Source organism: Acomys russatus, chromosome 20, assembly GCF_903995435.1.
Source record: "Acomys russatus chromosome 20, mAcoRus1.1, whole genome shotgun sequence".
Classification (NCBI taxonomy): Eukaryota; Metazoa; Chordata; class Mammalia; order Rodentia; family Muridae; genus Acomys; species Acomys russatus.
This window is the reverse complement of record NC_067156.1, coordinates 50,873,762-50,901,614: the sequence shown is the minus strand read 5'-3', so window position 1 is coordinate 50,901,614 and position 27,853 is coordinate 50,873,762. Positions and strand designations below refer to the sequence as shown.

General features: G+C 44.8%; 2 protein-coding genes across 3 annotated transcripts in view; both read left to right on the top strand.

The window, feature by feature from the left end:
• The first annotated feature begins 689 nt into the window (after positions 1–689).
• Positions 690–15,668, top strand: Nars1 (asparaginyl-tRNA synthetase 1). 2 transcript variants are annotated; one of them, XM_051163432.1, is made up of 15 exons: positions 690–853; positions 1,994–2,076; positions 5,213–5,278; positions 5,384–5,476; positions 5,554–5,643; positions 6,634–6,712; positions 8,022–8,092; positions 9,686–9,772; positions 11,419–11,640; positions 11,741–11,940; positions 12,356–12,491; positions 13,192–13,305; positions 14,299–14,430; positions 14,715–14,846; positions 15,528–15,668. In XM_051163432.1, exons 1-15 carry the CDS (start codon positions 811–813, stop codon positions 15,657–15,659), a joined length of 1,680 nt encoding a protein of 559 aa, XP_051019389.1. In that variant the 5' UTR covers positions 690–810; the 3' UTR covers positions 15,660–15,668. The 2 variants fall into 2 exon arrangements, with proteins under 2 accessions (XP_051019389.1, XP_051019390.1); XM_051163433.1 differs by having other exon boundaries at positions 713–853; positions 1,997–2,076.
• Positions 15,669–24,214: 8,546 nt separating this feature from the next.
• Fech (ferrochelatase) overlaps positions 24,215–27,853 on the top strand; it is a 29,372-nt gene continuing 25,733 nt past the window's right edge. Inside the window, 1 exon segment of the mRNA XM_051163431.1 lies at positions 24,215–24,370. Within this exon segment, the coding sequence (XP_051019388.1) occupies positions 24,304–24,370 (67 nt within the window). The 5' untranslated portion in view covers positions 24,215–24,303.

Below are 27,853 nucleotides of genomic sequence, written 5' to 3'. Positions count from 1 at the left end.
GACAGTTACCCATAGTCTGACCAGTGACCGGGTGACATAAAAGATCCACCGTCAGACACAGGGACATCCCTCGCTATCTTAGGGGGATTCTTAGCAGGACCCCTGCAAATAATGAAATAACACGCAAAATACTAAACAGCGTAATGTCTGCAAGGAACCTATGCAAATCTTGCATATTTTAGAGTTAAGTGCTTTATAAACTGTTGTTCTACTAGGGAAGTCTTGTAGATAGTCAGCTCATCACAATTTCTTTCTTTTTTTAAAGTATATTTTCGAGAGCTCAGGGGTTAAAGAGCACTTGTTTCACTTATGAAGGTCCTCAGCTCACAAACCACCCGTAACTCTGGTTCTTTTCTGATGTCTTTTCATTTACTGGGCACGCACCTGGTGCACGTACCGGCAAAACATTCACACAGATCAATTAAAGGATAAATCTTTTTTTTTTAAATCCCCTTTTACTCCTCGGTGATTGAATCCCTCTGAAGTAGAACCTGCTATGTGTTCAGTTAGGCTCAGAGCTGGGAGCGAAGGAACGTCGACCTCAGCAGTGCATCCCAACCCGTGGACAGCCAGTTCCGACTCCTGAGCCGGAGAATTACCCCTCCCAGTGTCTTCGAACCGGAAGTGTTCTCTTCCCTTACTAAAAATGGCGGCCGCCGAGTCACTCGCCCTCCTCCTGTAGCCAATGGATGCCCGACGTTCCGCTGACTCACATCCGCGACGGCTGCCCTAGGTGATCTGATGCAACCCTTCAGTCAAGGAAGACTTCAGTGCACGTTGGGGTGACCAGGCGGTGGTGGTGCAGTGTCGATGTCCTCGGACGTGATCAGTTCGACTGCAGGCATGGTACTAGGTGAGTGAGGTTCGGCGTGTGGCCCGAAATGCTCTGGCCGAATTCCAGAACTTCCTTTAGTGCTTGGTGCAGCGTGGGAGCACACCCAAATACTTGTGGGGCCCTGGACCTTTGCACCAGACCCTCGAATCTGGGCCGCCTGGACACCAGACTCGGTGGCCCAAGTCCCCTTCTGCCCCACCCTGTGGATCCCTCGCCACCGCCTTTCTGGCCCAGCCCCACTGTGAGAGTCTCGTCCTTCCTCTGGCTGGGGCGCTGCTACGGTATTGGACCTAGTGAAGCCCCCGATATGCAGTTTTTCGGGGAATTATTTTAATCGCACCGCCTCATCTTTCTGTGAGGTTTGCGGCAGTAAAAGGGGACCGAGACGATGTCACAGTTGTGAGGCCCTCTGCTGTTTAACCCCAGAGTTTGGATTTGCTTTGAGAAGCGTGGGGAACTGGCATTTCCATTTGCCATTTCTGTGTGCGCCGTTTCCTGGAATGCTGGATTCAAATCTTGTTCTCTTTCACCCTCAGTCCAGCCCTGTACGATGTATATTGTTTTCCTGATTTTATAGATGAAGACATAGGCACAGAAAGGTTAAATAAATTCTCCCCAGGTCACCCTGACTTTTAAAGTACAGCATCTAATAAAGATGGGATGAGTTTTTAAAACTCTGCTCTTAATTGTTGTAGAAGGTCGAGCAGAGATAGTGCTAATGGTTTAAAATAATGAAAAGGTTCATTTAGAAAAGTCAGGTTTGTAGCTGGGCGTGGTGGCGCACGCCTTCAATCCCAGCACTCCGGAGGCAGAGGCAGGCGGATCTCTGTGAGTTTGAGGCCAGCCTGGTCTACAAAGTGAGTCCAGGACAGCCAAGGCTACACAGAGAAACCCTGTTTCAGGAGAAGAAGAGGAGGAGGAGAAGAAGAAGAAAAGAAAAGTCATGTTTGTAATTCATTGTGTTAGGAGATGGGGTAGTCTTAAAAAGGGGAACTTGGGAAAATAATATATTGACTTCTTTTGGACTATGGGAGTTTTTACATATCAGATGATTTTTCTGTTTACAAAGGTAGGAAATTGGTAAAGCAGTTGCATTGCTAAGTGACTGAGAATTATTGGTGAGGGATGAGTAACTTTTCATTTTTTTAAAAAAAACAGCAGAGCTGTATGTCTCTGATCGAGAAGGAAGTGATGCAACAGGAGATGGATCCAAGGAGAAACCATTTAAAACAGGCCTGAAGGTAATCTCATCAGGATAGCGGCTCTGCGATTCTGTAATGGCTGTTGATATCGAATGACTTGTTAAGAATTGTATTTCATTCTCTCTTTAAAAAAGAAAATACTGCATTTGTTCACCGGGGGTGGGGGGGGGGATGTTGTGTGCCTCTGCACAGGTAAGGAAGCCAGGAGACCTTGTACTGTTTGGTCTGTCCTTCTTCCCCGTGACTGTTGAGCATCCCGCTCAAGTCATGGTGCTTATTGGCAGTCACCCAATGAGCCATCTCCCCAGCCCAATAATTTTACTTCAGAAAGAATCACCAAAAAGGGAAAGTAAAGAAGGGTGTGTATACACATGTATATTTAATAGTGTTAGATCAAAATACATACATACGTGTACACACACATACACACATGGTTTGTTTTTGTTTTTTTGTTTTTGTTTTTCCTCCTTTACCACAAGGCGCTCATCTCTGGACTTTTTCCTGTGTCAGATAATGTTTTTCTGGTTCTTATAGCAGAAAGAGTCCCCTCTGAGTCACACTGCGCCTCTTCCCTCACTCCCCCCTGCCCCACCCCCCACCCCCGTGTGAGTCTGAAGAGGTCTCTTGATGGCTTTATCATAGTGCAGATGCCACCTTGACCTAGACACCCAGCAACTGGACGTACCAGCAGGCCACCCGTAGGCCAGCGTCTTAAAACACACTCAGGGTTCTCATGCTGCTTCATCAATGCACTGTTACCTCGGGGCCTGGAGCATCATGAGGTTAGCTTGTTCTAAGTGCACTGTTACACGGGTCCCAGGAGTCCTTCAATTCAGGTTTGAAAGGTGTGGTCCCAGGGTACCCGCTATGGATTTATTCACTGACTTTGCTGAGCTAGGATGCTGCAGTCCCTGTGGCCACAGGTACCCTATAAGGGGGAAGCTTCCATGCCTCCTCTTTGGAAGAACAAGGCCTTGACCCTCCTTTCTCTTTGCATCCATATCTGGCCAATTCTTGTTTTGTGTTTCTTGACGGTTGTCAGTCATCAAAGTCTTCTAACCCGGAAGTGCTTTCTCTGTAAGTCAGGCCACGCAGTCATGCTTTAATGTCTCATACCAGGGTCTTGTTTTTGTAACTCTTCAGAGGGAAGTCCTTCTCAGTTGAGCGATCTCGTGTGAGTTTCCAAAACAGATGAACACTTTAGGCGACCCTCAGAAGAGGAATGCTGCCGCCCAAAGGCGTGCCCTTGTGTTTTGTGGATAGTTAGGCTCTTTCCATCTCTGACATAAAAGATGAGAGTCAGCATACACCTTGAGGGAGGGAGGAAATACAGTCTGAGGGCCCTGCAGATGCAGCTGTATTGTTGAAAGATGAGTGTAGCTGGCTGCAGCGATCCTCCGCACTGTACTCATGTGATGGGTCTGTAGCTGGACATGCAGCCCATCACTGACTGAAGTGTACTTACTGTGGCGCAGGGCTGATCCCGTGCTGACTTCCTTTTAAGCATTCTGTTGGTGTTTTTTGGAAGCTTCACGCCCCTGCTCCACATCAGGTAATGCAGTGGACTAGGTCACACTAGGTCAGGCTTTCTGTCGCCCTTGGTTTTAGAACAATGAAGGAATAGTAGAAGTGGGGGATACTGTTTCAAACGGGCTTCTCGGGCCTTGTGGGTTAGAGGGTTTAGTATGTGGGGGAGGAGGATGAACTAGTCAGTGTGGGGTTATGCGTGTCTTCCAGGAATTTGGTCATTCCTTCCTTTATTCCATTTATGATTGCTTCCAGCAATTGCAGGGGCAGGTGTGGGCAGCCGTGTGTGTGTGTGTCATTTCATATAGGGGTGGGGTCTTAGGTAGTCTTAAATACATGTTGTTAATGTTTTCCTATAGGCCTAGCTGTTTACACTCCCAGATGACTGTCCTTTGTAACTTTAGGCCTCAAGCCTTTAGCTGAGGAATGACACCAGACAGAGCAGGACAGCTCAGTAGCCCTAATGAGGGCTCAAACAGGCAGAAGACTAGGGGCTTGTAGCATCTCTGAGGTCAGGCTTTATAAACTTCAGATGCTATTGCCAGAAAGAATACGATACTTCTTTTCCTGTTTGATGTAGTAACTCTGGAGAAATTTTCAGACAATACTTGAAGGTTGCTAAGACATTCACCTTTGGGCAGGAGAGATGACTCAGCAGTTAAGAGCACTGGCTGCTCTTCCCGAGGACCCAGGTTTAATTCCCAGCACCCACATGGCAGCTCACAACTATCTGTAACTCCAGTTCCAAGGGATCTGACACTCACACCAGTGCACAGAAAATAAAGTTAAATAAATTAAAAAAATTTTTTTTTTCATCTTTTCCTTCAGTCTGTAGTTCCAGCACTTGGAAGGTAAAGGTAGGAGGATCAGGAGTTCAAGGTCATCCTCAGCTACACAGCAGGGTCAAGACTGGCCTGACCTAGAGATCCTGTTTTTGTTTTGGGGGGCCTTTTGGGGCCTATGAGATGCAGTGGGTAAAGGTGATTGCTTCCAAGCTTGACAATCTGAGTTCAGTTCCTGGGACCCACGTGGTGAAAAGAGAAAGCTGATTCTCCTAGCTGTCCTCTGACCACTGCACATGCACACCGCAATCACTCAATAGAAACATAAGCATTTTTAAATTGAATATTCCCCAAGTCAAAACACACAAACTATAAATCATTAAATGATGTATAACGCCTGATATACCAATATTGATGAAAAAGAATAGTCTCGTGAGAACTTTTCAAGTTAAACACAGGGCGGCCTTCTGTGTAACTTGGCTGTTGTTTTGTTGAGAGTTTCAGGCCTGCCTGTCGTAGGTCCCGCTCTGATATTTTACACGTCTCTAACCTTTCGGATGTCATGTGCAAAGTGCTTTTGCTCACTGCTGGTGGCTTCTGTAACTAGTCACCTTTCTTCTCCGATGGGGGCGGGGCGGGCGGAGCTGAACTGTGCAGCTGAACTGATTTGGGATTTTCTGTTGCGTGACCTGAGGCGTTCTTAGAGCAAACTCCTGATGGAGTCATCCCGCTGTCAGAATGTTTTCCTTCTAGGCTCCCGGTCACGCTCAGGCTCATGACCCAGTTTGATCTTGATTACTAAGCATTGTATAATACTAAAGAAAGGTTTTGTTTTGTTTTGTTTTCCCTTTCCCTCCCTATCCAAGGCTTTGATGACAGTTGGAAAAGAGCCGTTTCCCACCATTTATGTGGACTCACAAAAGGAAAATGAGGTAGGGTGCACCAAAACCTTTTCAAGATCATGTTTTGTGAATAAGAAGTTGTCTGAGCACACAGAGGTGCTGAAAATAACGCGCATCTTTGTGCTCTCTCTGTAGAGGTGGGACGTTATTTCTAAGTCACAGATGAAGAACATTAAAAAGATGTGGCACAGAGAACAGATGAAGCATGATTCTCGGGAGAAGAAAGAGGTGACTAACGGATTTGCCACTGCACATTTTTATAGTTAACAGAACTATACTTACACTTGCATTATTTTTAAAATTAGGCAGAAGATAACTTACGAAGAGAGAAGAACCTGGAGGAAGCAAAAAAAATTATCATTAAAAATGACCCAAGTCTGCCAGAGCCAGCATGTGTAAGTGTCTGTCACTCTGGTGCTGTGGGCGTGGCTGTATCTGTGCCATTTCTCGGTTTGCAGACCACAGCATCCTTTGTTCTTGTGTTCTATCTTTCTACTCAGGAAGAATAGAGAGGCGGTGTCCTGAGTGCTGAGGGTGGCTTTTAGAGGTTCTTTGGTACTAGGATTAGAAGGTGTGTGATGAGTGGATTCTGCTGAGGGCAGCAGATGTAGGTACCATCTGGTTGTGCTGGGTAGTTTGGGGCAAAGGACTTTGCCTTCTGTAGGATCAGTGTCTTTACCCCAAAGTGAAAAGGTAGAAATCTGTGCTTTTCAAAACTTTCACAAATATTTCAGAAGCATTTATGATTCTTGCAAAGGCTTGCTTTTGTGTGTTTGTTCTGGAACCCACAGATTGCTGACTGGGCAGTGATGGCTTGAGCTGCAGGAGTGTCCAGCACCTTCACTACTCCCTGTATCACCCAGTTCCTCTCCGCCTTTTCCTCTCTGACTTGGGTTTCTGGTGTCTGGGTGTTCAGAGGGACTTGTGAGCCTGGGATTTTTGCTAGTGTTGGGGACAGCCACCTCTCTGTGACAAACTGAACTGATTTTCTATAACAGTATCTAAAAAAGTGTTAGGTATGTTTCATTGCCAATTTTGCACCAATGGAAAGGACTTAGCATGGTAATTTTGTATTATTTGTGATTTTTGTTGTTGTTTTGTTTTTATATTGATCGTTGTGGTTGTCGGGGTGTTTTGTGTTTCGTTGGTTTGGTTTTTTTGTTTTGTTCATTTTGGTTTTGTTTGAGACAAATGTATTCCTGACTGATGTAGAATTCTTAGAGCTCTGTGTGGCTTTGCCTTACAATTACTAAGATGGAGTGTGTTCACCTGCACACCCAACCATGACTGTTTTTAACATTTTATTATGATCTATGGAATATTAGTGAAAAGGTTAGTTTGTGATAAATGCCATGATTTAAGTAGTTTTTATTTACATTTGACAGGTAAAGATTTCTGCATTAGAAGGATATAGAGGCCAGAGAGTGAAGGTGTTTGGCTGGGTTCACAGGTTACGTAGGCAAGGTGAGTGGGGTAGTTTTTCTTACCCTCTTTTCAATCTTAAATAAACCTGGTCTTAGATAAAGAAGCCCATAGAAACATTTCTTTGATTTAGTTTAGGGTTTTGGTGTACTGTGTCTTTTTTTTTTTTTTTTTTTTTTCTTGAGACAGGGTTTCTCCATGTCGCCTTGGCTGTCCTGGACTCGCTCTGTAGGCCAGGCTGGCATTGAACTCAGAGTGATCCACCTGCTTCTGCCTCCTGAGTGCTGGGATTAAAGGCGTGCGCCACCACACCTAGCGGTGTCCTGTCTTTTTAAATGATGTAATAAATAATTTATGGTTTAAATTGGTTCCTTTGGAACATGACTATGAAAGTTTGAAAACTATTTAGACATTACTTCACCTGTTGGTAATCACAGTGATCAGGTGAATAATAAGTACATTATCCTCAAAGTGAATGTTGATTATTTCATGAGAAACAGGGGTACATGTTGTAAGAACAGATCCTGGTCTGGATGTGATCACAGACTGTGTGTGTGCTTATCTTTTATTTTATTTTTTAAGTTAGCATCTTAGTTAATTCCCTACCCCCTCATGTGTGGTGTGTATAAATGCATGTTTGAATGTGTGTGGCATGAATATGTGGACGTGTGTGTGTGTAGGCCTGAGCCACATGTATTAAATTTTCCATGATTTATCGTCCACCATATGTGTTTGAGGCAGGCTCTCTCACTCAAAGCCAGAGCTCACTGACACAGATGGTCTAGCTAACCTGCTTGCTCTGGAGATCCCGTCTCTTCTAAGGAGGCTGGAATTACAGGGGCCACCACACCCACGCCGCATGACATTTGCATAGGCTCTGAGGGTCTGAAATGTGCCCCCCATGCTTGCATAGCAAGTACTCTGAGCCTCAGCTAGTTTTGATTTTTATAATTACTGTCATCCTGATGTTTTTCTTCTTTTTATTAGTTTATTACTTTCCTATAAGTGATTGTCAAATCTTTCATTAAAAAAATGGGGTACAAACGAGTGCTTATCTTCACATCTTTATTCCCCTCCTCCCAAGCGTTCAGCGTCGTTCTTTAGATAATAAGGCATTCAGAAGTACATAAGGCAGTGCCTTAGCGCATGACTCCCTTACTGTCCACAATCATGTGCGCTGCGAGGATCATGTATATTATAACATACTGCACATAGCGTAGGCTTGAGGTCACTTCAGATGGAGAGGCCTGAACTTCTGACGTTTAACCTTGGAGCTGCGTTTACGTAGGGGGGGTTATGAAGTACTCTGGAGTCCCTTAAGACTGACTGACTTTGTGCTTCTCATTTCTAGGAAAGAATTTGATGTTTCTGGTGTTGCGAGATGGCACAGGCTATCTTCAGTGTGTCTTGTCAGATGACTTGGTAAGTGTTGCGTCTTAGGTATGTCTGAAAGATTGTATTTAATAGGGTCTATGTAATTTGTATTTTAGCATCTACGTAAATACTTTACATTTTTACTGTGTTAACTGTGGATACCCATTATCAAAACCATTGTATATCATAAATGTAAACATTTTGATTATGCCTTAGAAAAGCTAGGGAGAAAGCGTCTGTTATGGGGGTTTTCTGAAATATGAAATCTTAGGACAGTGTAGACAGTGTATGACCTGGCCTGCGTCGCCACCAGTTTATGCGGATCCTGGCTTCTTTCCCTGGATGTCTTATCTGTAGCAGTGTCCCCTTGTCATTCGTTACCCTTCCTTCTGCTCCCCAGTTTATTTGTGGGATGAAAACCCAGAAAATTTTCTCTATGGAGCATCTCACTTTATGAGTTTGCTTAATTCCTGCCTTGTGGCTTCGCTTAATGAGCTTCACCTTGCGCTGGTTTTATAAATGGAGGTTGGGTCTGGCAGTGTTCGATGTGATTTGATCTTTTTTTCCTTCACACTGTTACTTCCTGGGCAAAGCTCTGTTCTGCTTACGTCAAGAGGCACATGATGCCCACTTGCCTTTTTGTAATTAGTAGCTTTATCCCACTGTTGTCAAATTGCCCATCACTTTTCTCCTAATGACTTTAGCATGTACTGGTTGTCATAGTGTATAGGGGCTCTGTTTAAATCAAAGACAAACTGTGGGTATGTCATGGGGCTAGTGTCCTTCATGCTCAGATGTGCACATACAGGGGACTTAACGACGTTTTTATGCAGCCATGAAACTGAGTGATGGCACCACAGTCCAAGAAGTACATTAGTATTCTTATCTCACTGAGCAAATACCAGGGTGTAGTTAACTTAGCCATGCTGTCAATGAGTAATAGGAGCACACTCCACTGCCGATAGGAACTGTATGTGGTGCATGGCTGCACTGATATTTCTGCCCTTCCAAAAATAGCTAGCTTTAAAAAAAAAAAAAAGCTAGCTTGCTCATGTCGTGTGTGCGCTCTCTCTGTCTCTGTCTCTGTCTCTCTGCAGCACCCCCCCCCCCCCCGTCTCTCTCTCTCTCTCTGTCCTCCTCCCCCACCTCTCATTAGAAATCAGGTGGTAGCTGGGTGGTTGTGGCACACGCCTTTAATCCTAGCACTTGGGAGGCAGAAGCAGGCAGATTGCTGTGAGTTCGAGGCCAGTCTGGTCTACAAAGTGAGTCCAGGACAGCCAAGGCTATACAGAGAAACCCTGTCTTAGGGGAGAAAAAAATTTTAGGACAGTGTAGAAAGTATATGACCTGGCCTGTGTCACTACCAATTTATGGTGGATCCTGGCTTCTTTCCCTGGATGCCATATTTGTAGGACTTACAGGTAGCATAGCCTGTAAGTCCACCACTTGAATATTACAAGTGCAAGGCTAGCTGGGGCAATATTGAGAACCTGTTCCCAAAACCAAAATTAGTGGCAGTGTTAATACTTAATTTACAAATATTTGACCAAATGACTTTTTTTTTTAAATAATTCCTTTAATTTTATTAGAATATCTTAATATCAACTTAATAGCCTAATATGAACTTTGATCTTCTTACAGTGTCAGTGTTACAATGGAGTAGTCTTGTCCACTGAAAGTAGTGTGGCAGTCTACGGAACACTAAACCTAACTCCCAAGGGCAAACAGGTAAGGAACCTGATACCTGGAGTAAAGTCATGGGTGTTTAGTAGTCTGTTCTCCGATGTCGTTATTGGCACATGTGGCGTTTGGCATAGAAATACACAAGTGTGAAGTACTATAAATTCAATAGACTTCCTTTTCCTGTGAAATATGAATGCTATATGTTTTTGTCTTAGTCTGCATTTGTAGTTATAACAGCATCTCGTGGACTGGGAAATTAATGAAGAAAAGAAATTTTTCTTGTAGTTCTGGTAGTTGGGAAGTCCAGGATGGAGGGGCTCCCAAAAAAAGAAAGCATCTTTTCTCCTTAATTCCTTATTTATCCCCCTGGTTGTGCAGCCACTTTGCTGTGTGTGTAGGAATAACACCAGCAAGACGGATATAAAAACTTGGCCATGGGAATATGTCTGTGCTTTAGCCAAGGGCAGGCAACCTATTCCAATAACAGTCGCCTGCCGGTAATTACAATTCAAATAACTGTTGTCTAAGAAAAGAAACTTCCAGATACAGCATCTCAACTACAACCACAAGAGGGAGCAGATACTCTTAGTCCCAGAGTTCTGTAAAAACAGTGAGCATCTGAAGGAAGTTCACTGAAGTAGCTGACTACAGATGAAGTGGTTGTCATGGTGTTGCTTGCTGTCCAGGGTTTGGCAACAAGATAATTACATGCTCCATCAGTGGGAGGCTTTTAGCATAAATTACTTTCCAGAGTCAAAAGTGGAAAACAGAGGTACTGCTTTTAGTTAAACTTCTCCAATTAATTTTAAGACTCCATTATTTGAGTTATGTGTGTGTGCTGGTATGAGCTATGTGCATATAAATACAGATGCCCTCAGAAACCAGAGGCATCAATGCCCTGGAGCTGGAGCTAAAGGTGGTTGCGAGCTACCTTTGGGTGCTGGGAACTGGCTTCGGGTCCTTTGGAAGGGTAGTATGCATGCTTAGCTGCTGGACTAGCTCTTAAGCTCCACATTTAAGTTTTGAAATTGGATAAGTAATGTTAGCTAAATCTTTAGATAATGCTAGAAAAAAATAAACTTTCATGCTAGCACTTGTAAGTAATTACTCCAAGTTACGGAATTAGAATTAATTCTTAGTATATGTGTTTTTATTTACAAAATGTTTGTGTGTGTGTGTGTGTGTGTGTGTGTGTGTTCATGGAAAAAAGTTTTAGATGTAAACTCATAACATTGAGTTAGTGGCTCTCTATCCCAGCACTCGGGAGGCAGAGGCTGGCGGATCGCTGTGAGTTCGAGGCCAGCCTGATCTACAAAGTGAGTCCAGGATGGCCAAGGCTACACAGAGAAACCCTTTCTCGAAAAACCAAAAAAAAAAAAAAAAAGACTGAAACTACTAATGATGTTCTCTTTTTTTTAAAGATTTATTTATTTATTATTTATATAGTGTTCTGCTTGTATGCCAGAAGAGGGCACCAGATCTCATTATAGATGGTTATGAGCCATCATGTGGTTATTGGGACTTGAACTCAGACCCCTGGAAGAGCAGACAGTGCTCTTAACCTCTGAGCCATCTCTCCAGCTCACTAATGATGTTCTTAAAGTAACACCTTACTGGAAGTTTGGAGATAACTCTTCAGTACCATCGGTTTCTAGTGTCTGCCTCACTCCCGCTGCTTCTTCAATGTACAGGCTCCCGGCGGCCATGAGCTGAGCTGTGACTTCTGGGAACTGGTGGGGCTAGCCCCCGCTGGAGGGGCTGATAACCTGATCAATGAGGAGTCCGATGTGGACGTCCAGCTCAACAACCGGCACATGATGATCCGCGGAGAGAACATGTCCAAAATCTTGAAAGCACGGTCCATGATCACCAGGTGCTTCAGGGACCACTTCTTCGACAGGGGCTACTGCGAAGTAAGTGCCCGTCACAGGTCGCCTTTTGCAAGTGGTACCCTGTGCCGTTTGGAAGAGTGACGGCCACAGCAGACCTGTTTGCTCCTTCCCATCTTAACAGGTTACTACTCCGACCCTGGTGCAGACGCAGGTGGAAGGCGGGGCCACCCTCTTCAAGCTTGACTATTTTGGGGAAGAAGCATTTTTGACCCAGTCCTCCCAGTTGTACCTGGAGACCTGCCTTCCGGCCTTGGGAGATGTTTTCTGTATTGCCCAGTCATACAGGGCCGAGCAGTCCAGAACACGGAGGCACCTGGCCGAGTATGAAACTGTCTTACCTAAGCTGCCCCTTGGGCTGGGGTGGAGGTCAGCTGGTACAGAGCATGCCTAGTATATACAAGGCTGTGGGTTCAATTGCCAGCACCACATACAAGTGGAAATGGTGGCACATGCCAGTCATCCCACTTGAGAGGCAGAGGCAGGAGGGTTAGAAGTTCAGAGCCAGCCTGGGCTATAAGACCCTGCCTGAGAAGAAAGAAAAGGCACTTGGCTTCCTAGGCCACGGCCGAAATCCTCTAGTTTGTCCTCAATCTTTCAGCGAGAGGTGCGCCGTACCTTCAATACCGTGCAGTGCAGGGCATTCATCCTTTCTGGACCGCGCCCCAAGGCTTACACCTTTGCTTGAGAGACACTTACGGTGAGCGAGCAGCACCTCTCAGCTGTGTCTGTTCTTCAGATTCACTCACGTGGAAGCCGAATGTCCTTTCCTGACTTTTGAGGACCTCCTGAACCGTTTAGAGGACCTCGTGTGTGACGTGGTGGACCGAGTCTTGAAGTCACCAGCGGGGAGTATAGTGCATGAGCTCAACCCGGTAGGTGTGGTGTTTTCTCCAGGTGAAAGGGTTCCAGTCTTTCTAGAAGTCAGGGTCACCTGCAAGCTCTGTAGGCTTGACGAGCGGAAATGTTTTGAAAGTTTAATATTGGTAAATGCCAATAACTGTTTTAGCTGACAGTAGAGACGGTTCATAAGTATTTCTTCACCTGAAATCCTCTTTCATAGTAATGCTCTGCAGGACTGTTTTCTATTTGAAAGAACGTGTTTATGGTGCGTGAGGGCTCACTGTACCATGGCAGCATGTGGAAGGCCAAGGTGACATTCGTGGAGTTGGTTCTCTTTCCACCTTTACCTTGGTTTCATGGGTCAGACCCTGGTTACCAGGCATGCCTGGCAAGGGCTTCACCAGCTGAGCCCTCTCTCCAGTGTCCATTCCTACCCACTGCTTGAATTTGTATTTTATGTATGTGGGTGTTTTGCTTGTGTCTATGTCTCTGTACCACTGCATGCAGTACATCTGGAATCCAGAAGAGGGTGCTGTGTTCCCTGGAACTAGAGTTGCAGATGATTGTGATCTGCTGCTTTGGGGCTGGGATTGAACCCAGAACCTCAGGAAGAGCAGCCCATATTCAACCACTGAGCCGTTTCTGCAGTCTCCCTTTTTGTTTCTTAATAGACATTTTAGTCTGGATGCTTTCTTCTTAGATACAGTTTTGCTTTTTTCCCTTTTACTGTAGAACTTTAAACCCCCCAAGCGGCCTTTCCGACGGATGGATTACTCAGACGCCATTGAGTGGCTGAAGGAGCACGATGTGAAGAAAGAAGACGGGACATTCTATGAATTTGGAGACGTATGTGTCCCTCTCTCATTGCTGCAGACGGGGTTTGTGTTTAGCAGGTTGCCGATTGTGGCTGCTTACTGATGTTGGATGCCGCTGCTTGACATCAAGGCAATAATAGCAGAAGCTCCTCCTTAAGATTAAGTGGATTCATGAGAGTGAACTGTAGATCAGTGTGTATTTTGTGGAGTTCCAAAATATTAGAGCTCCTTCTGTCACATAGTGTTCTCCTAGGCTAGGATCCCAGCATGCATTTGGGGTGTGAGTTATCAAGAGTTCAGACCTGTCTATTTGACCATCCCAGTCACTGTTGGTGCACATGTGTTTACAGGTGAGCTGTGAGTGGCTGCCACTCAGCTGTTTTGCTTTGGATGTATACGTAGTACTTACCATGGTTGAGTGGGACCGTCACCAGCTATAGAGCCCAAATTTTCCAGGCTCCCCCATGCACTTCTCTCTCAGCCTGCTGTGCAGCTGAAGGCTACTGGCCCAACTGTCCTCAAGTCTACCTTGAGGTCACACCCTCTTCTACCCAATGAGGTGGGCAGGGCCTGTGGCACAGGAAGCCCCAGTGCATGCCAGTGTGTACTGTGCATTTCCACCAACCCGTAGCATGCTGGCTCTAGAGCTAGTGACTAGGCTACAGGCTTTTCCAGATGTGCTTTCGTCTCATACAGAACCCCCGTGTGGGAGGCAGACACTCTAAGAAATCAGTTCCCACGTTTCATCCTCGTCTTCCAACCTGAGAGGGCAGCATAGGGCTTCAGGGACCAGAGCCAAGGACTGCCAGTTTCAGTTCTTACACACATCAGTGAGTCTGGTCCAGTTCTCAGCCAATGTTTACTAGGACAGGAGCTTTGAATTCTGATTTGAATATTGTTTCCTGAAGGGCTTAGGTCCGTATGCATTCTGCTATGTTATAGGTACACAGCAAGGGCTGACTGAGGATGAAAGCCACTTTCTAGTCACAGTTTTAAATGTTAATGAAATCTGGTTCAACCTCAGGATATTCCCGAAGCTCCCGAGAGATTGATGACAGACACCATTAATGAACCAATCCTGCTGTGTCGGTTTCCTGTGGAGATCAAGTCCTTCTACATGCAGCGCTGTCCCGAGGATCCTCGACTTACTGAATCTGTCAGTTTGAGATCCCATCCATGAGTATTTTTAAGGGTGTGGGAATTGTCATTTTTGATAAGATACAGCCAGCCCATGGCAAATATTTCATAAATCTAGAATGGCAGTAATTAAAGTAAAGATTCCTTCCCCAGTCAGAATTGATACATTCTGTAATACTTGAATTTTACATAGCCACAGGGCTTCCTTTAAAGTTAGCAGCTCAATGAGTAATTTTCCTGAAATTCTTGCAGTCATGTCTGATTGGTTGGTAGTAATTGTGGGTCTTTTTCACTCACTTAAAGGTTGACGTTTTGATGCCCAATGTTGGTGAGATTGTGGGAGGCTCGATGCGCTCCTGGGACAGTGAAGAAATTCTAGAAGGCTATAAAAGGGAAGGAATTGACCCTGCTCCTTATTACTGGTACACAGATCAGGTAAAGGCAATTGTTTAAACTTCTTTTAAGTTTTTTGTTTTTTGTTTTTTCACTGTAATACTTTTTGCATACACTGAAGTGTTTAAGAGGCCAGAATCCCAGATAGTGCATGCGTATTCAGATGGGCTGTGTTTGCTTTGTGTAGCATTTGGATATTGCCATTTTTGTCTTTAGCCACGTTATATGTCAGTTTCATCAGTAATGCTCTCTATCTGCTGCGGGTTGTTTTTGTTTTTGTTTTGATGTGTGTGGTTGGTTTGCCTGCTTGTATGTTTCACATGCAGTGCCCCCAGAGGCCAGAAGGGGGCTTGAGATTTCCATGGTGAGCTACCATGTGGTGCTGGGATTTGAACCCAGGCCCTCTAGAAAAACAGCCAGTACTCTTTAACTGTTGAGCGTACCTTGCCAGCCCCAGATGCAGTTTTTGAAAACAAAGTACTAGATCCTACCAACATCTGATTCCAATCTTCACTTTCCTCTGAGAAATCAAGGCAATTAATTTGAAAGGTTGAACGCTCTTGCCTTGAGGGTGGTTTATTGAGCCAGTCCTCTCTGCATAGTTTATGAAGGCGTGTGGATTTGGGTGAACTAATTATTACATTGTAGTAAGAGTCTTAGTGTGGCTAGATACAGTTCTGAGGTAAGCATTCATTCTTTCTCTTTTCTCCATTTCTTTAACAGAGAAAATATGGTACATGTCCTCATGGAGGCTATGGCTTGGGTTTGGAACGGTTCCTAAGTTGGATTCTGAACAGGTATCACATCCGAGATGTGTGCTTGTACCCTCGATTTCTCCAGCGCTGCCGGCCATAACTTCCTTCATGGGCCCCTGAAACACGAAGGGAAAATGTTCATGAAAATTTAAGACTGCCTCTGCAAAAGAAAAGAGCAAACATCCAAATAGTTCTTGATTTCCTGTTGTGGGTAACAGCTTTTTCCTGTCATTATGTCTTTTCTTTGCAATATCATAAACAGCCATAGGTGTTACTTGAACATCAAGTGACATTGATGTCTCTTTAATAAAAATACTTAACACAAGATTTTGAGGAAATACATGGCATGTCACTCTTTATTTATGGAGACATTTTATAGTACTGTAGGTTACAATCATTGTATTAAATAAACCACATATGGTTATATAGTTTTTAATTGTGGTCTAACATTCCAGGAACTTCATCTTTTTGTTCTTTTAAATGTCACCGGAATTCTTTAATTTATTATATATATATTTGTTACAGCAAGGGTCTAAAAGAGAAATTGGCCATTTGACATAAAAATTCTAGTATTATAGTGCAGCAGTCGTAGATACTGGAATTGAATACATAGTCCTTTGCATTCACTATTAATCTTTTCTAAGTTCATAGTGCTTGTAATTCTGAGGGGTATGAATTGATACAGAAAATTAATGTAGGGGATTGAGTTAAAATTGCAGTGAACATGATTTAGATGGTGGCTATTTAAATGATTCCAACCCCGCAGCCTTTAGTTGAAGAGCTAGGGGTGAACGGGGCTTCTCTCTCCGGAAGAAGTAGTGAAAAGTGAATACATGGTGGAAACTCAGCTACCATTGGCAGCTGAGTCCTCCCTGCCTCTCCATGGGAACCGTCTTTACTGTTCATGATCTCAGCAGGCTTTACTGAATGGCTGCAGTGCACAACTGAATTCTCTACCAAACGCATGCCATGTTTTCTGATGGGCTGTATTCCACTAATCAATAAAGGAAAAACAAAACTACGCTGATTTATTTTCTCAACGTTGAGTCACATTTCATACCTTATGCATTTTTAGGCTATTTGTCATGATTATTAGATACTAAATTTAGTATTATTAGAGTTACATGATGGTGAAAGAATGAGTTTTTTAAATTAAATACTTAGGTCCTAGTATGTTTTTACACTTTTTTTGTTGTTGTAAATACATTAAATTTCCTACTGTTTTGCAAATAAGTGAAATGTTGGGTGGAAATGGGGCATTTGTGATCTAGTCCTGGGAGAATGTCAGTCAGCTGTACATAGATTCAGTTTAGCATTTGGCTTGACCAGAACTTAAGGGAAGAGGGTAGGCCCAGTTAGCTTGAATTTTGATGGCATGACTAGGTTGATAATTAAAATACTAAAAGAGAGCCAGGATTAGGTGAGATAAGGGATCAGATAATGGTGACCTGGGACCAAGGACCAGACCATGAAGGATCAGAGACACGGTTCATGGGCACTCTCTCATTGTGTGAGTCTTGTTCTGCTCTTAGGGTCACATGCCACCCCTTACCCCTTTCAAGGACCAGCTTGCAGACACCCTTGGCTCTGGTTCCTGCCCTCCTCACTGGGCTGTCATCCCGCAGCTCTTCCTCTCAGAAGCTTGTCAATGGTCACATCAAAGCCTCTTCAGCTGTCCTTCTGCAGTGGAGCTGCTCACAGAAGTGGGAAGCTAGTAGTGCTCTAGTGATGCAAATTATGAATGATGTCGGCTTGGGATAGTTCGCTCTTTGCCTTTATGCACTGATATGGGAGATTGTCCTGTCAAGCACTCTGCTTTCCATCTTTACTAGTCAACAAATTACAAGTGTTACGTACTTTATAAAATGTGCCGTGTGTTAGAGGATTTGCTCACTGGTAGCTCAGTGCTCTATGTTTCAGCTAAGGTAGGCCACACTATGATAATATGTAAGGTCTAGTGAGTGTATTTCCTGCCTGTGCTATCTTCAGCTTGTGCTGTGGTTGTGGGGGAGTGACCTCATTGTATGCCAAGAAGCGCTTAGACTTAGTATCAGTTTTCCTTAAATGTCCTTCAACCATTTTTAGCAATTCACATTTCTCCTTTATCTCCTTCCCACTTGCTCTGCATATCCATTTCTCAAAACTGGCTTCTTAAGTATAGGATTAGTTCAGCTCTGGATGGTGATTTTATAAATGGTGCCTGGGTTTTACATAGACTAGCTGAATCTGGGTTTATGGATGAGGCCAAGATAATTTTTGAAAATTCCCAAGTAAAACGTGTGGGAGTGGTGCTGACAGTTACAAAAGTGACCCTTAAGGCTCTTCTTACCTTAAGACTTAAGTATGGAAATATTACTGCTCATCTCTAGTTGAAACAGCCTGGGGAAAGGCTGGCTTTTTAAAACTGTCGTAGGACCTCCTTTCTTCCTAGCCTTCTAGAACAAAGGTGCCATGAGCCTCAGGCACTGTAATTCCTACCATCTGGAAATCACTCAACTGTAGTGGCTCTTATGCTAAAAGCTGATTATTTCTAGGTCTTTTGGGCAGTTAGCAGCTTGATTAGATCTAAATGAAGTTGTGAGTGTAAGCACTGAATTCTGGAGTGAAAATCATAGCATACCAGCCTAGAGACATGGAGGTTGTCAGTGTTTAGCTGAATTTAAAACTTACCACCATGTTGCTGGATCATGTGCTTTTCCTCACTGACACTTCCTTTAGACGTCATCTAGTCAATGGAAGACAAGAGCTGTACTTTTCCCGTGAGCCACCCCTGCTCACATCTCCATCTTTCCAGTTTCGTTAGGTTATCATTTCTGTTGGATATGTAGTAAATTGGAATTGCTTTTCTTTCTATGCCTTTTTGTTTTCCTTACAATTAGTAGTATCAGGTTTTATTCAGTTGATTCAACTCCAAAAGACATTCAGACATATTGGGTAATCTCTCTGTTACATTCTTCCTGTAAAAGTCTCCTGGGCTGCTTACCTGCCTTTACCTAGAACCTTCAGCGTCTTGTCCAGGTATGCAGTCTTCGGCTGGCCATGGACTAGGGGAGCTGTACCCCACTGCAGACTGGGAACCTAGGAATCTGACAACTGCTTTCACAGACTTACAATCCATCTCATTATAGCATGTTTTTTCTCATCTCCACTTCCAAAGGCACCTGCTGCCGCCAATCCCAGCCACTAGGGATTCTGTTGTCTAAATCTAAAGGGTTCTTATTTTAGAATGGCCAGCTTACAATTCAGTTTTTCTTCGGCTGACTGAACCATGAAATATTGATTCATCTGCCCTCTAGCTTCTAAAATTCTGTTTCTGTGGTAATCTTTCCTTTTTTTTTTTTTTTTTTTAACTTGTGCTTGAAAACAGAAAGCACCCCACACCCTCACCCCCATTCTAAGTCCTCTGTTGAGATTTCAGTGGGGTTTGGTCTAAAGTGAAGCTAAATCTGTGCGCCCAGGCCCCCTCTTTACCCAGAAGTCATTGCTCTATTTGAGCACAAATCAGAATGAAGTTGGTACACGGGGAGGAACATGCAGTCATTAGCTGTTGGGAAGGGCAGGTTGGCAAAGAATGAAGAGACTGATGAAAGATTGTAGGTGCCGTTTGCATGTGTCCTGGGAATCTGAGCAGCAGTATCCTGGTTGTTGAATTTCCTTGGTGCATCCTAGCTCAGCTGTGAGTGAATTCATAGGTTTTCAGCTATGGCCATTAGCTCTAAGAAACTCAAAACACTGGCAGTGGACTCCTTTACCACTGTGGAAACTATGCTACAAAAGCACTCTTAGAAATATCAGCTTAAAGCTGGGTGTGGTGGTGCATGCCTTTATTCCCAACACTTGGGGGTAGAGGCAGGAGAATCTCTGTGAGTTCGAGGCCGGTCTGGTCTACAGAGTGAATTCCAGGTCAGCCAGGTCAACAAGAGAAATCCTGTCTTGAAAAACAAACAAGCAAGCAACCCCCCCCCCCCAAAAAAAAACAAAAAACAAATAAGAGCTTTAAAAAAGTGTCACGCATGAGAAAAATAATATGTCTGGTCATGTAGTCTGTGTCTCAGAGTTGATCCAGGTGCTCCCATTTTGTCCATGCAACTGAGAAATGGAACCTTTGGAAACCCAAACATGAGCCGGGTGTGGTGGCGCACACCTTTAATCCCAGTACTCAGGAGGCAGAAGCAGGCAGATCACTGTGAGTTCGAGGCCAGCCTGGTCTACAAAGGGAGTCTAAGACAGGCACACAAAAACCCTGTCTTGGTGGGGGGGGAGCAGGGGGGGGGAGAAACCCAAGCGTGTATCACAGTGCTCCCTGGAGAGCACTCAGAAGGCCATGTCAAAGATTCATTATCACCTGCAAAGTCTTATTACATGGAGGAGCCTTGATTTTACTTCACCTCCATCCTTACTCTGCTCAGACCATGTGACCTCAGGTCCCTTGTGTCCATCCTCCAAAAGAAGTTATGTCCTGCTCCCTGATTTGACTCATTGGCTCTTCTGCATATACCATCATGCCTGGCTTCAAAAATACAGTTACAGCCAGGCAGTGGTGGTGCACGCCTTTAATCCCAGTGCTCAGGGAGGCAGAGCCAGGCAGATCCCTGAGTTCAAGGCCAGCCTGGTGTATAGAGTGAGTTCCAGGACAGCCAGGCCTACACAGAGAAACCCAATCTTGAAAAACAAAAAATTAAATGAATTACAGTTACTGCTAGGCATAGTGGCACACACCTTTAATCCCAGGAGAAGCAGGCAGATCTCTGTAATTTGAACCAGCCTGGTCAAACAGTAAATTCCGGGACAGCCTGGGCTACATAGATCCTGTCTCAAGAAACCAAAATCAAGCAACAAAATCCATGTTCTTAGCCCAGAAATTGTAAACTCTGGATGGAGGATTACAGAAAAAGTACTTCAGATGCAACTATGGGGGGGCAGTTGGCTCCAGTCAACACCAGAGGATAAGCCATGATTAGGATGGGTCCGCCCCTTCAGACTTCAGGGGCATGCGGCCCTGTTGATACCTTAACATAAGGTTCTAAATTTCGGAGTCAGAAACATAGCAAAATGTTGAGACTTTTTCATAAAGACACTAGGAAACTAACACAGGCTCCAAATGGGTCCCAACCTTTGCAGGTCCCTTCCTGGGGCAACCTCCAGCCCCCCCCCCCCCCCCCCGCGGTCCACCAGCCCCCCCCCCTACCCCCCGGCCAGGTTGCAAAGTTCACATCTGGGGGCAGCACAGAAACCAGCAGTTCCAGCCTCTCTGCCCCTAGCCATACCAGATCTTATGTTGTGCATCTTCTTTGTCATATACAGTTGCCTAAGTGACCTTCTAGAATGTTAGTTCCATATGGGTGCTAATCATGAGTTGTCCAGGGCTGAACACTAGGTGTCTGTCCATGGGCTTTGCCTTCATACTTGTCTCATACATGAATGAGCTTCTTGCAAGTCCAAGTTCCTTTAGGACTTTTTCACACTGTTTTTCCTCCACGTCACCTGGGGCAGCCCCTTTCTCGCTGGGGACACACTCAGTGAGTGCGAGCCCTAATGGGCTCCAGGCTTCTAGTGGCCGAAGGTTTAGTCAAAGCATGCAGTGTTTGGATCTGGATTTGGTGGCTTAGGTCTTAATTGTGAGGACAGCTGCTCAGGTTTCCCTGAGCGATTATTCTCAGCTCGCCATTTGTCACGTGGAGCCATTCTTTCTCTTCCACAGGATCCCTTCCCCTGGTCCTTTTCTGATTAAGGAGACAAAGTCGAGTAATCTAAATTTAGTTTGTGTAGCGCAGAGGTGCCAATCACTGCACATAATGAATTAGGGGAGTCTCCCCTTCCCTGAAGCACTGAGCTGAAACCAACAAATTCATTTTATTTAGAACTACAGGCTGAACTCAAGAGCGTTGTCTGTGACAGGCAAGTGCTTTATTCACTAATTAAGTCGCCCAGGCTCAGACAAATCTTCTCCCTGGTGGCTGTGTTGCTTATCTTGTCAACACAAAGGCTGTGTCTTTCAGCCTTCCATTTGCTAATGGAATTGTATAGAATTTTGCTTAAAAAGTGTAAGCTGGTATATACATGTATATACGGTGTGTGTGTGTGTGTGTATGCTTCCATATGTAAATCTCATTTATTTAGCCTTTCAAGGGCTTTCAAATTTTTCTGTAACCCTGTGTCTAGAGTTCACAACCTCTGGGCTGAGAACATGCTTTCTGGCTTGGGATCCCAGCACTTGGGAGGCAGAGGCAGGTGGATCTTTGTGAGTTCAAGGCCAGCCTGGTCTACAAAGTAAGTTCCAGAACAGCCAGGACCACGTAGAGAAACCCTGTTTGAAAAAAAAAAAAAAATCCTATTCACTGGGAAGCTGTTGTATTTGATGCAAGCACAACCTCAAATAGTATCATTTTTGTTATCAGAGTCAAAAATTAGCGAAGGGGTTTAGCCTGGTGTCTCAGGACTGTGGCTCTAACTACAAGGGATGCTGAGGCGGGAGGGTCCCAGGTTCAAGGTCCACCTAGACAAAACTAGAACAACAACGCAATCACAACACTTTGCTTGCCTTATTTTCTACGTCTAGTGTGTGTGTTCATGCTCATGAGTGCTATGGTGCACGTGCGGAGGTCAGAGGACAGCTTTCAGAGGCTGGTGCAGTCCTTCTGTGGTATACTCCGAGAATCGGTGGTGGTGAGGCCTGAGCAGCAAGCACTTTAGCTGTCAAGCAGCTTCTTAGGAAGTTTTGTTCGTTTTTTAACAACCCATGAATCCACCATATGTACATCAAGAAACTTTACACACAGAGAATTTTGAATTTTTTTCAAAGTCAGTAAACAAATGCAAATAAAATGAAAGAACTGATGCTCATTAATTTTTTTTTTTTTTTTTTTTGGAATGTTTGGATCAATGTCTGGAATACACATATTTGTCAGGGTTTTTTGTTTGTTTGTTTGTTTTGTTTTGTTTTTGTTTTTTGCTTTCTGGCCACGGATAAATTTAACCTGTCTCAGCAGCAGATTTTGTGAGAAATGGCCACTTTTGCCTTGTCACTAATCATTAGCATTTCCCTGGGAGGGGCCAAGGAACTCCTGTTATCTTCACTTAGCAGGAGTGCTTAGCACCCAGGGTGGCAGAATGGCTCCTTCAGGGCCTCCCAGAGGCCACAGAAAAGACATCTTAGAGCTGTGACCTCATCTCTACATCATCCAACACAGCATTTCTAAGTGTGTTGTGGAAGCTCTGTAGTTCATTTTCTAAATAAACTTTAGAAAACCCCAGTTTTCCATGGGCAGCACTGTCCATAAAGGTCATCTCGCGGTGAGTGCTCTGGTGTTAGCCAAACTCATTTCATGTGATGGGCAAAGGACTGGTTCCGGCATTTTGTAAGACCTTGGTTCCTCCCATCTCTGTTACCATCTTGTCCAGATGTTTGTCACTTAGCAGGCATCCCTTTCACCCCCAAACATCTCAAGAGAAAGGAAGGGGTCCCCTCAAGAAGGCAGTCCCTGTTTTCTCTGTCTGCCTGTCTCCTAACTTTCCCTTAGTATCTCTCTTTTGTTTTGTTTTTGTTTTCGAGACAAGGTTTCTCTGTGTAGCTTTGGCTGTCCTGGACTCACTTTGTAGACCAGGCTGGCCTTGAACTCACAGCGATCCGCCTGCCTCTGCCTCCAGAGTGCTGGGATTAAAGGTATGTGCCACCATGCCCGGCATCTCTTCAGGGCAATCTCAAAACCATTTTGACTTGGCCTGGTGGCTCAGCACGGTAATCCTACCCCTCTTGGGGGAGGCTGGGGCAGGAGGAGAACTTACAAAGCCTTGCCTCAAAATGAAATGGAAAAAGAGGTCTGCTGGGGGCAGTGACAGACCTGTTGCCTAGCACTTGTGTGAGGCTCTAGGCTCAGTCCTCAGGAGGAGGTAATTTGATACTTCTTACTTCTTAGCTATCATCATGTTTGAGTTTGAAAATCCTGTTGGTAACATTTACAATTTAAGTAGGTCTTATACACACAATAAACTAATAAGGGCAAGAGCTCAGATTATAGCCTTTTCCCAAGCCTCCATGAGGATTTCTTTCAGTCAGTCTTACCCTACTGTTCTCTCTTCTTAGAGGACTCTGAGTCTTTCAAAATACTATCTGTTCTGCTAAGTCTCTCCACAGCCCTTTCGGCCTCTGCCTTCCTGATCTCCACCCTTCCAAATGCCCCCACACTTGTGCCGGCTTCTTTGTCTCAAACTGATACAGAGAGAGGTGCTGCGATACTGCCGACACCCACACTCCCCGCAAAACAAAAACACACCACCCTCTTTCTGTTCTGGAAACAAGGTGAGTCTGCACTGTGCTGCAGTAGCGAAGCCACCAAACTGGGGAGAGGCAAACGCATGGGCACGTCTAAAGACAGTTATGGAAACGTCTAGAAAGTCTTTTGCTAAGTCGTGGCCAGCTTTGATTGGCAGAAGCAACCGAACATCACCGCAGACCTAGCTGGACCTGGGTGCACTGACCCGAGGTGGCAGGAACCGGTCTCCAAGCAACAGGCCCTATCTCCAGCTATCTGTAGCAGATTCCAGCCTAGGAAGCTTCTGGCAACTCCGGCCTACAAGCCCCGCCCTCCTGGCCACACACCCCCCGAGGGCGGAGCTCATGTTGTCCCCGCCCCCGCCGGCCGGCGAATGCGCGGTGATAAGGCTCTGGGGCGCCGGTACCGAACGCTGCCAGGTCGGCGCTCCAGCTGTAGCGCCGCTGCAGAGAGTCCCTGGCCGTCCCGGAAATGCTTTCGGCCGGCGCAAACATGGCTGCGGCCCTGCGGGCTGCGGGCGCACTGCTCCGCGAGCCGCGTAAGTTGGGTGGCGTCTGCGTTCCCGTACGCGAGGAGCGTCCGGGAGGCCTCGGGTTCAAGTCGCATGGGCCAGCTTGGGGTGGGGTGGGGTGGGGGGACGGAAATCGAGCAGTAGCTGGATTTGGGAAAGATCTCTGAATGACCTGACACCTAAGGAACCATAACGCAGGCGTTGTTGTCACCATCACTGTTTGTCATCTGCCTTGAGTTCGCTCTGTGCTGATAGCGCTCACGGAGCCTACTACTGCCCGCTGCCCAAGCCAATGCTACAAATTCTGGGTAGGAGGACTCACCGTGGGGCGGCCTAGAGTTTTTGTGGGATATTTGGAGAACAAGTGAGACCTCAAGTGTTGCTGGTACACTTGGAGACTGTAGAGTGAGCCCACTAGATGAGCTGAGACCCTGGGTGGGATACACCGGGTTGACACTGAATTGAGTAAGGACACTGGCCAACCTGGATTATTGGCTGTTAAGATTCGGCACAGGTGAAGTAGGCATTGTAGACCCCTCAGTTACTGATGGAAAAGACTGCCCCAAGCGAGATGCTCACTTAAGAAATTTGAAAGGTGACTACCTGACCTATTTCAAAGAAGTTTTCTAATGTAAATTTGGCACCTACCTTGGGTGGTGAAAATCTACTCCGAATATCCACATGTTATTGCAGGTGCTTTTTGTTAAAAGACAAGACGAGCTCCCTAAGATAAGGACAGTGCCAGAAAAGGCACTTTCCAGTGGCAAATAAAGTCCAACAGACCCTAGGTTGGAGGCCATGAAACAGTATGAGAAATGAAATTATTTTCTGTGTAAGTTGGAAGTAACTAAGTTGAAAGGATTCAGAAACCACAATGTATCCTAGTTCCCGCTGTGATAGAGGTTCCAACGCTTTTAAAAAATATTTTTTTATTCCTTGAGAATTTCATAAATGCATACAGAGTATTGTATTGTGATCCAAATGGGTGAGGGAGCCACTTGTCAGAGCATGGTCAACCTATCAGGGACCACACCTTTAAAAAGAGCCTGACTCTCCCTCTCCAGAAGCCATCGATAGCTAGGGTTGGGGGGTCAGGAGCCCCTCATCAAGCCATAAAGGAATGTTGATTGGCTGGATTTTGTCCAAGTCTTGTGCAGCAATGGCAGCCACAGTGAGTTCATGGTGCAGCAGTAAGCCGCATTGCCCTAGTCCTCCACAGTGCCTGGCTCTCACAGAGTTTCTACCCCACTTCTATCGTTCTTTGCACTTTAACTAGTTGTGAGTTTCTGTGTTACTTGCTCACACTCCACCTTTTTCTTTCTTTTTTTTTTAGTTTTTTTGAGACAGGGTTTCTCTGTGTAGCCTTGGCTGTCCTGGACTTGTGTTTGTAGACTAGGTTGCCCTTGAACTCACAGAGATCAGCCTGCCTCTGCCTTCCGAGTGTTGGGATTAAAGGCATGCCCACCACCATGCCCAGCCACACTCCAGTTTTTAAGATGGTATTTTACTACTTTGATCATTTTTGTTGAGAGGAAAAGATTGATATTAGCTAAGAGAGAAAACAGTATTTTCTGCAACTGAATTCTGGAAATGAAACGGGAAAAGGCAAAGTCTTATATTCTATATTTTTATCATTTAGAATTAATAAGATGCTTCCTCAAATGTGTTGTGTACTACACACACATTAACACACACACACACACACACACACACACACACCATAACCCCACACACATACAATTCTGTTTTTCCTTATTCAAGAATTCTATTAGATATATGCACATTTTCCTTTTTGGTTTTATAATTTGTATTTTTAAGATTTTGTGAAGAAATTATACTTATCTTTCACGTAATCACTTATTTTGCCTTGTATATTTTCTGATACACAAAATTGTAGTTTATTATGTATTCAATGCTTTTATGTTAATTTCAATCTAAAAATCATTTTTATTTTAAATTATGTGTCTGTGTGTGGGTATGTGCGTAGACTACAAATTGCTACAGAGGCCAGAGGGGTCCGATCCCCTTGGGGCTGGAGTACAGGTGTTTGTGAGCTACCTGATGTCAGTGCTAGGAGCCAAACTTGGGTCCTCAGAGGAGAGTGCTGTCAACCACTGAACCATCTCTCCAACTTCCCAGCTTTGATTTTTGTAGGGAGGGTTCGAGACAGGGTTTCTCTGTGCAGCCTTGGCTGTCCTGTCCTTGGCTTTGTAGACCAGGCTGGCCTCGAACTCACAGGGATCTGCCTGCCTCTGCCTCCCATGTGCTAGGATTCAAGGCGTGCACCACCACACCTGGCCATGAATTATTTTTTTAAATGCTTAAGTTGTATATACACATGCATAATGTCTTTTGCTTCAGTTATGCAATGTATGTGACAGCAGTCTGTCATCAATTTGATTCATGGAAAACGTTTCATGATATGCTCTAAGTAAAATTTCTGTTCTCCTTTTGAAGATTTGTTTTAAATTGTGTGTGTGTGTGTGTGTGTGTGTGTGTGTGTGTGTGTGTGTGTGCAGGTACCCCAGGCATGAGATCTAGAGTACAGGTGTTTGTAAGCTACCCAATGTGAGTGCTAGGACCCGAACTCAGGTCCTCTGTAAGAGCAGCTAGCTAGCACTCCTAACCCTTGAGCTCCCCAGCCCCAATATATTTTAATTTTTAAATGGCTCAGAAATGACCTTAGTTTTGAATGTCTTCCTAACATGGATTTATGGGAGGGACAGTGACAGTCCTTTTCCTATTTATTGTTATTATCTATTTAACTGGCCAAATCTGGGAAGCAAGTCCCCCTGCCCCTGCAGCCCCTTGCCCCTAAGTTAGTCTGGGGTCCTATGTAATTTTAGTTAGAGGCTGTACTTTGTACAGTTTGTGTGGGTTTCTCTGTGACATTTTCATACGAACACATAACACTGTGAGCATACCCATCTCCTCCATTATCTTCTCTGGCCACCTGGGCCTCGTGCCCTCCCCTATCTAGAATAGCCCAGCAGTCAGAGAGGGATGTTTCAGAGATGCTCTTGAGCGGTGTGCTAATCCAAGTCACAGCAAGAAGGATCCCTTATCAGCACCCTAATTTGTTCAGCCACAGACAAGAATTGTGTGAGCAAGGGAATGGCAGCAGTTAGGAAGCTTCGAAATTGTAGTAGAAAACCCTAATGTATTAGCCGGGGAATCTAGCCCTATCCCCACCTTCCCCCCTGCTCCTTTTGTTAGGGTCACAGAAAGGAATCTTATGTGTGACCGTCAGTCAGAATTCCCTTGTCAGACCCCATATAATCTGATGGAGTCTCATTCGTAGGGACTTGGAGGTATTGCACATGATTGAACATCCGGTTAAATCTTATCATGTAGTTCATAATTAAGCTTGTCTGAAACAAGGGCATGGGTGGTGTTGGAGACTTCATTTGAGAGGAATTGAACTTCTTTAAATCAGTCTTTCTGCCCTGCCTCGACTTAGTAAGGCTATCCCAGCATAAGCTCATGTAGCAGGCTCTGTCAGGAATGCGC

What these genes read in the sequence shown, in the direction of transcription:
- Nars1 (XM_051163432.1), top strand. Translation starts at nt 811, where the DNA reads ATGTCCTCGGACGTGATCAGTTCGACTGCAGGCATGGTACTAG. An exon ending in ATTCTCGGGAGAAGAAAGAG is followed by an intron (nt 5,477 to 5,553) that starts GTGACTAACGGA and finishes TTTTAAAATTAG; the next exon opens with GCAGAAGATAACTTACGAAG. An exon ending in ATCCTCGACTTACTGAATCT is followed by an intron (nt 14,431 to 14,714) that starts GTCAGTTTGAGA and finishes ACTCACTTAAAG; the next exon opens with GTTGACGTTTTGATGCCCAA.